Consider the following 9,374-nt stretch of genomic DNA (forward strand, 5'->3'; position numbering starts at 1 on the left):
GCAAGCGGCTGTTGATGAAGACCAAAGCAACAGGTGGATTAAGTTATTCATTCACAAAAACTGAACTACAGAAATGGAGCAAGCGCTAAGTAGAAGTTTTGATTATCGGGGCCAGTATAAACATGTGGAAAAGCTTATTGTGTGTATGTTTAATTCAACGTCTTCGCTGTTTCCTGTAGCCTACATGTAAGCAGCGTTCTCTACCCCAAAGGAGATTATAATGCTGTTTTACCCAACGCTGAAGTACAGAACTAACATTACATCTGAGGAAGACATATATTGCTTTCGGTTGCTTAGATTATTGCTGCAAATTTAAACCGAAGAAAGTATTGACGCGCTATCGCACCCAAGGGACTGTCTGACAATTCCACCGACTGGGTTAAAACGTCCAATGTATTTTAATTAAAATGTAAAATAACACTGTCAAATTCTAAAGCTTGTATTGCTTATAGTGATTTTCTACAGGTGAGTAATATGCAATTATTTACATATAAAGATCCCTGGAAAGGGTTTTTCATGTTCCAACGGTTGTAGTACGTAGCTAGATACAAGACTGACCTATTACAGGTTATAGTTTGCCAATATCTCCCTTACAGTATGTACAGTACACAAATATCTTTTTTTTTTTTTCTTTTTTTTTACTATTCACCAAAAGGGTTTTTTCCATGTTCTACAGGTTGTAGTACGTTGCTAGTTACAAGACTGATTTCATGTCTTACTGTATGTACCATTCACAATTATTTAAAACAAAAACTAAAAAATCTGTAAGACCCCAAAAGGGATTTTTCATGTTCCAAAGGTTGTATTATAAACTATTGATGTACTTTATGTACAGCAAGGGAGGTATTACTAAAATTGTACCTATAGTAAGTCAGTCTAGTCACTAGCAATGTACTACAACTTTTGGAACATAAAAAAAACTGTGAATTACAGTAATTTCTTAATAATTATATACTGTATATACAGTAAGGAATATATTGGCAAAATTTAAACTAGCAAGTCAGTCTGGTCGCTAGTAACATACTAGTAACATAGAATATTTGGAACACGAAAAACCCCATTTTGGTGAATTGCTGTAATTTTTTTCTTAAAACATGCGTGTAGTGTACATACTTAGGGAAAGTATTGTCTAAGGAGAGTTATTGGCAATATATTTAGTCCGTTTGAGTAAATTATTAATTTACTGTAAACATGAATTTAAATAAATTATTGTACTTCGTTTCGTTTTGAGGTAAATTTGATCAACCTGGGGCTCCTTTCACGATTTCAACCGAGGGGAACGTGATCGCAATTTCTTCCGAGTGGAACCCCCCGGAACGTGATTTACCGAGGGGAACGCGAAACTCGTCTGTACTGGGGGGGAACACCCCCTCGGACTGCGATTTCTAAGGAGGGGGAACCCCCCCGAGAAGACTATGAAGACGATGGCCAAAACGCTGTAACCTCGTCCAGTCGTTTAGTTGCAGCGCTCTGATTGTTTGTTTGTGTCATTTATCAGTAGTGACGCAGACTTGACACTCCTCTCGCAATCCCCATGACTGAAGCACTTCTTTTAATAGATTAGTGGATATACTCTCTAGCTTACATGTTGGTAAATGTTTTGATGTCTGTTTCTTTGTGCTATTAAACTGGGCTAACTTTCATTTGCCTTTTTTCACCATAGACCTCATGCCGCTGAAAGAGGAGTGCATAGTACCGAATGAAACGGAAGAGAAAGAACAATATGAGACTCATCATGATTTTAAAACCGAAGAATCTTCCGGTTGGCCACAGATTAAAGAGACTTTCTCACAAAAAGAACCGCTCATAAAACAGGAACTACAAGTTATTTCACCCCTTTGCACTGTGAAAAGAGTTTCAATGAACATGGAAACCTTAAAAGTCCACATGAGAGTTCATCCTGGAGGGAAGACTTTTACCTGCCAACAGTGTGGAAAGAGTTTCAGTCAAAAAGGAACTCTTAACAGGCACATGAGAATTCACACGAGAAAGAAGCCTTTTACCTGTCCTGAGTGTGGAAAGAGTTTCAGTCAAAAAGGAAACCTTAAAGTCCACATGAGAATTCACACGAGAAAGAAGCCTTTTACCTGCCCTGAGTGTGGAAAGAGTTTCGGTCAAAAAGGAACTGTTAAAGTCCACATGAGGATTCACACGGGAAAGAAGCCTTTTACCTGCCCTGAGTGTGGAAAGAGTTTCAGTCAAAAAGGAAACCTTAAATACCACATGAGAATTCACACTGGAGGGAAGCCTTCTACCTGCCCTGAGTGTGGAAAGAGTTTCAGTCAAAAAGGAAACCTTAAATACCACATGAGAATTCACACTGGAGGGAAGCCTTCTACCTGCCCTGAGTGTGGAAAGAGTTTCAGTCAAAAAGGAAACCTTAAATACCACATGAGAATTCACACTGGAGGGAAGCCTTCTACCTGCCCTGAGTGTGGAAAGAGTTTCAGTCAAAAAGGAAACCTTAAATACCACATGAGAATTCACACTGGAGGGAAGCCTTCTACCTGCCCTGAGTGTGGAAAGAGTTTCAGTCAAAAAGGAAACCTTAAATACCACATGAGAATTCACACTGGAGGGAAGCCTTCTACCTGCCCTGAGTGTGGAAAGAGTTTCAGTCAAAAAGGAAACCTTAAATACCACATGAGAATTCACACTGGAGGGAAGCCTTCTACCTGCCCTGAGTGTGGAAAGAGTTTCAGTCAAAAAGGAAACCTTAAATACCACATGAGAATTCACACTGGAGGGAAGCCTTCTACCTGCCCTGAGTGTGGAAAGAGTTTCAGTCAAAAAGGAAACCTTAAATACCACATGAGAATTCACACTGGAGGGAAGCCTTCTACCTGCCCTGAGTGTGGAAAGAGTTTCAGTCAAAAAGGAAACCTTAAATACCACATGAGAATTCACACTGGAGGGAAGCCTTCTACCTGCCCTGAGTGTGGAAAGAGTTTCAGTCACAAAGGAAACCTTAATTACCACATGAGAATTCACACTGGAGAGAAGCCATACTCCTGTCTTCAGTGTGGAAAGGGGTTCAGTCAAAAAGGAACTCTTAAAGTCCACATGAGAATTCACACTAGAGAGAGTCCTTGTATCTGCCAAGTGTGTGGAATGAGCTTCATTCATAAAGGATTACTTCATGAACACATGAGAATTCACGCTGGAGAAAAGGGTTACGTGTGCCATCAGTGTGGAAAAGGTTTCAACCAAAATGGAAGCCTTAAAGTGCACATGACAATTCACACTAGAGAAAAATCTTTTACATGCCCTCAGTGTGGAGAGAGTTTCGATCTACATGGACGCCTTAAATCCCACATGAGAGTTCACACTGGAGAGAGTCCCTTCACCTGCCAACAGTGTGGAAAATTTTTTACTAAAAAATCAAACCGTAACAGTCACATGAGAAGAGTACATGGCATATTTTCAACACAATCTTGATCAACACACGAGGATTCGTTTGAGATAACTGTTTTATGTCATCAGTGTGGAAGGAGTTTCTCAGACAGGAATCATGTAATAATGTTATGATGTGTAGGAAGCTCAGAAGTGAAGACCAGGGCCCGTATTCTTAAAGATTCTAAGAATCCTCTCAGAGAGCTCCTAATTTATCTTAAAAATTTCTACGTAGGAGTCTTAGCTTAAGAGCAATTCAGGACCAATCTGAGAGCAACTCTGAGCGAGGAAAAGACAAAAACTTTCATCTTAGTGAGGAGGCGGGGCTGACCCCGTTGCTACATCTGACACAGTCTTTTGAAGACTGTGATTGGCTGGTTTTTCAAAGGGAAAAAGAGAGAGTGCTTTAGTGTTTATTATAAGCCTTCACTTTGAAATTACAGGCATTCTATAACCGAACTCACATTTTCAGGACTCGCAACCGCATTCTCAGAAAGCACGCGCTGTATGAACTGGACAACTAGTGCGAGAGAGCCGCTCATGTGTGGATTCACTTTGGGCACAGCGACGGAGAAATGAGCCGTGTGTCATCTGAAGGTTTTTAGATCCAGTCACTGTTCTCCACCGGAGTAGTTTCCGTCAGTTTTGTTCTGTGCGTCACAGTGCGTGCGTGACTCAAATGCAGTGTCATGCGCGAGACGCAGAAAAGGATGCGAGTGCATATACGGGCTTGACTGTCGTTGCACGTTCATACAGACAGTATTCGAGACGCTAATGTAAGCTGCTGTTTGAACGGGACATTTCGAGACTGTAAGGAAATGCGGTTGTCAATCCCTAAAAAAACTGACCGTGTGAACGTGGCCATAATTAATGTAGTGATTACTTTCTGGCGCTATGGCATTTTTAAACTGTGTCTGAGATGTTAGCGTGTCTCTAATAATATCGGTCACAAACATGATCACTACACGATCTAATGTGTAGTGTCTTTATTAACTCACTGTCATGTATTGTGTGCAATGCATTTCTTCTTCCTCTTCACGTTTTGTTGATTTTCTCCACTAAAGAAACTCTTAAGCCTCTTAAAAGTCCTCGTCAGTACTCCTAACAATTTTGGACCTTAAGAGCTGTAGGGTATCAGACCGAATCAGTCAATTTAAGATTCGATCAAGAACATGGTTGAAACACGAGGAGCCGAATTCCACAGGAAGGCCCAAGACACAGGATGTTTGTAAATCAGACCCTGGCGCCACAAGCCTGAAGCAAGTCCACCAACTAGCAGCTTTGAGCAGCTCACAGCATTAAAACAAAAGAACACTTATTGGCAATTCAAAGGAGATTGTCAATTTTGGGGCAAGTAACCAAGATTAATGGTCAAAGACACAGCATATCATGATTCATGACCATAACATGAGGAAAATCATTAGTAGAAACTGCTTTGGATTGGTTTCCCCCACCTAGAAGACAAGAACCAGACTGAGATTCCTTAGGAGACCTTTTAACCTCTCTGGTCTTCACAGAACATGTCCTTATGTTCACAGAATGGCACAGAAACTGTCTTTTACAGATGTAGATGCACCAAAATGAACTCAGAAAGACTTATAAACGAATATCAGTCCATTGCTTAACTCCATATCACGTATGTAACCCACACATTTGAATGTCATGTTCTAATCACTTATTGTGTATGTCTTTTTAATAACTATTGAATAGCTTAAGGGTTCATATTCATGTTTAGTATGTGTGTGTTTGAATCTTCTTGCTTGAAACGTTTCTTCCAATCAATTCTTTGTCAAATGTATCGTATTCTTGTTACAGAAATCATGTCCAAAATTATACTCTGCAAGAGCGGGAAAATTTGGACCATGTGACTGATAAGATAACATGTTGATTGGGAGGAGAAACATACAACACCCCGAGCAAAGACAATATCTAATTGGTCAAAGACACCATTTGGGAGGTGGCCAACAACCCGGTTTAAATGCTCAGGACACCGTCAAACTATGCTTTTAGTTATGCTTCAAGTCATCACTTTTAGCCATGCGGCTTTTTAGCTTTCAGCTTCTAGCCTTTTTGCCACCGCGTTTTGACTGCTTTTTAGCGCTCTTTGAGCGTGCTCTGGCTTACACGCCAGCAGCTCCTCTAAAACCATGAGGAGAAAACCCATCTAGTCTCGTTACTTCTATTCTTCTACTGTACTTTCTTTTCCGTTGAGAGTTTCGTGTTCTGAGTTAAGTTTTGCCACAACAACGTGTCTCCGAGGTGACTGCCTCAAAACTTTAACCAGCCCACAACTCCGCATCTTCAGCCAATGCCCAACCATTGGCTTCCCAAGAGGTCACTTCAACGACTACTGAACTTCCAGCCAATCAGCAATCTCTGGAAACCCCCTTTCTTTAACAACAAAGGGAACTCTTATATTGAAAAGAGAAGTATCTTGTGTTTTGTTCTTACAAGTTAACGTCTTAAACTGTCGATCTTGTTACTGTGCTAATAAATAGTGTTTTCATTATACTGCCGTGCAAAGACAAAAGACCGTAACTTCGATTTTTGTCGAAAATGAGTTATTGATATTTTTGGGACATTCAAGACATCATTTATCATGTGTATAAGTATCTTGAGTCAATTTTGTTGTTTTTCCGAGAAAATAATGGGTCGTCTCAACCGTAACTTTGAAAAGCCCCGGAGAAACCAAGGCAGAGCACCGTATAGCACCAGTTACGGCTCTTTCACTTTGGAACGCTCAAACTGAGTTACGGCGTTCTGACTTTGCTTAGCCATTCGTCAAAATGAAGTTACGGTGCCGGCTTGGAGTTATACGGTGTTCTGCCTTCGTTTTACTGTCCATTAAAGTCTGCCGCATTTTAATTAAGGTGTAGACAAGAGAAGTAGATAGATCGCGATCTACCAAACAGCTCCATATAACAAAATACTGTAAAGACTAGAGACACCAGGCTGTCACTTCTAGTTGATGTCACTTCTAGTTGGACTCGTGTGGACTCGAATGCCGTAGATAGCATGATAAATCCTAAAATCAGTAGCCTACTAACAGTTCGCAATTAAATCCATATCCTTTACGGTCAAAAACAAAAAAACAATACAGTCATTACTACTGTCACACCCCTGTGGACTGTTGATTGTGGTTTCTCCCTCGGTGTCCTTATTTGGTTGTTCCTGTTCTCATTTGAGTTAATTACCTCATTGTGCTCACCTGTCTGCCCCTCGTTATCTGCCCTATATTAGTTCCTTTCTCTTGTATTCTAGTTTGTCGGTTATTGTGAATGAAATTCCTCCTCCTCCTGCTGAAGCAGGAGGGCAGGACTCTCGAGGACCATACCAGACCGTTCCTGATGGTTGCTAACGTCACCAGCTATCCGGACGACGTGCTCTGTGCTTTCTATGAGGCAAGTCTGAACACCGAGTTGTAATGGACGCTATACCCAGTAAGGTATTATGTCGTCTTAAAAATGAATGTAATGAAAACCCTAATCTGGATTATATAACTAATTCAGTTTTTCTTGGAAATATTTAGGGTGGCCGCGGATCCTTAAAAAGTCTTCAAGTTTTCCTAAAATAAGGCCTTAAAAAGTCTTAAATTCAGATTCAGTAGGTCTTAAATATTTTTGGTCACATTACCACAAACATTTCTCCAGTCTGACGAACCCAGTGAGTGTCTATCAAGAGTACTTTTCCCCCCCGCTGTAGTTACCGCGTCCTCAGAGAGAATTGCGGTTACAGAATACAGTCGAACACCAGCTCGCTGACCAGCCTCCGAACAACTTTAAATCGGTTAATGCAAGTTTACTGAAAAATGGCTTGAGAATTGTACTTGCCCGACAGGACTAATATTACAGTATTGTTTAAGTTCATTGATAAAATGTAAAAAATTTGGTTTACCATCCGACCACTTCATTTTGTGTATATGAAACTTCCTCATTACAACCAGTAATTGAATAATATACGCTTTATCCTTTTCTATCCCATAATCATCAACATATATCATTATATCAGACCCACCCAGTTTAACAACTGTATTAAGTTTTCTTGTAATGAAATTCTCAACATCAACCCAAAATATCTTTGTATAGATGCAATGAAAAAATAAATGAAAAATAGTTTCTTTTTCTTTACTACAAAATTCACAGGAGTAGTCAATATTCAATTTAAAACGTTCCAATAGATGTTTCACTGGATAAATTCTATGCAATATTTTATACGAAACGTCCTTTACTTTATTAACAAAGAATTTATCAACCATTCTCCAAGCCTTACGCCAATTTAAGTCTCCAAATATTGATGACCAGAAAAATCTAGCTGGAGGATATGTAACATAATTTACTAAATTTCTAATGTATTTATTTGGTATGTTGTTTTTTAAAATATTTCCTTACTTCATATTTAGTGAGCTCCCAATATTTCCCAAAGGTATTCATTATATTAGCCTGAGTCCAATACCTATCAATAATTTCTATTGCTTTCATTTTGAATGTTTCATTTTCTAATAATGTTTTATTAAGTTTCCAATATCCTCTATCTGCTTTATATTTACTTGAACCATATAATATGCGACTTTAGTGGGAGAGTTTAACATATCGTGCGCAGAAGTCGAACAATGTATAACAATAAAATTGGCCGGACAATAAAACTGTTTTTTGAGTGATGTTTCATCCATTGAAGCAGATGAGAGGAGATGTTTTTGGATGGAGGAGACGTCACTCTCAACAAGTAAGTGTTTTATTATATTCTATAATTATATTTATATATATTACACATATAATTATGTATATTATACTGTATATATTGAGGTACATGTTTGTGTTTTGCGGTGTTTTTGCTAACTTCTCTCTTCGAACTGTTGCCTTCTGGCCGGCGCTACAGAGCACTGAGCACCAGAACAGCCAGACACAAGAACATTTTCTTCCCCGCAGGCTATATTCAGCCTGGACAATTAATCTTTCATAATTATACATCGTCCATTTATATTAAACTGCACACTTTGTAAATAACATATCTGCGGATGGAGGAGACGTCACTCTCAACAAGTAAGTGTTTTATTATATTCTATAATTATATTTATATATATTACACATATAATTATGTATATTATACTGTATATATTGAGGTACATGTTTGTGTTTTGCGGTGTTTTTGCTAACTTCTCTCTTCGAACTGTTGCCTTCTGGCCGGCGCTACAGAGCACTGAGCACCAGAACAGCCAGACACAAGAACATTTTCTTCCCCGCAGGCTATATTCAGCCTGGACAATTAATCTTTCATAATTATACATCGTCCATCACGACTGACATAGTTATCTGAATTATTTATATTAAACTGCACACTTGTAAATAACATATCTGCACACTAATAACATCTGTACATTTATCTAAATACATTTTTTCCTATACTTCTATTTCTGTTTATAGTCCATTATTTAATGTTTTTTTTTTTTATTAGTGTTATTACATCCCTACTGTGTTATTCCTATGTATGTCTGTACTTTCTTCTGCACTGGAAGCTCCTGTCGTCAAGTCAAATTCCTTGTGTGTGTAAACATACTTGGTAATAAAGCTCTTCTGATTCTGTCATGTCTGTGTGTGTGTTTTATGATTTGAGGTGTTCCTGCTAACTTCTGTTGTGTGTGTTGCTTTTTTTTTTTTATATCACAGACAATCATCTGACATTGAATTGAATGAAGTCTGGGAGCCAGTCAGCAAAAAACCATATACCGAGGGACAGGATGACAGCACCAATGAAAAAAATCGTAAAAACACACTACATAATGTGTTTATGCTTCAGTTACTATGTGTCAGCAATTATTGACAGTGAATCGGTTCAAGAACAGCATGCAATTTACTTTGGGTATGCCTTTTTCAGGCGTTTTAGGCTAATTTGACAGGAATGCTAAGGGGTTTTAAGGGACTATTTGAATGGTTTAATAAAATTAGGCTCTGATATATTTGGTGATCCTAATGGCATTATCTCCG

At 38.8% G+C, this 9,374-nt stretch overlaps 1 protein-coding gene across 3 annotated transcripts in view; it reads left to right on the plus strand.

The window, feature by feature from the left end:
* The window catches only part of LOC107680186 (gastrula zinc finger protein XlCGF57.1-like), a 398,670-nt gene extending 394,210 nt beyond the window's left edge, over positions 1-4,460 (plus strand). For all 3 annotated transcript variants that reach the window (XM_016475970.1, XM_016475971.1, XM_016475972.1), the window contains one exon: positions 1,664-4,460. In XM_016475970.1, coding sequence (XP_016331456.1) covers positions 1,664-3,438 — 1,775 coding nt within the window. In that variant the 3' untranslated portion in view covers positions 3,439-4,460. The remainder of the gene's footprint in view (positions 1-1,663) is intronic.
* Positions 4,461-9,374: the final 4,914 nt, after the last annotated feature.

Source organism: Sinocyclocheilus anshuiensis, unplaced genomic scaffold, assembly GCF_001515605.1.
Source record: "Sinocyclocheilus anshuiensis isolate Anshui unplaced genomic scaffold, SAMN03320099.WGS_v1.1 scaffold492, whole genome shotgun sequence".
Taxonomy (NCBI): Eukaryota; Metazoa; Chordata; class Actinopteri; order Cypriniformes; family Cyprinidae; genus Sinocyclocheilus; species Sinocyclocheilus anshuiensis.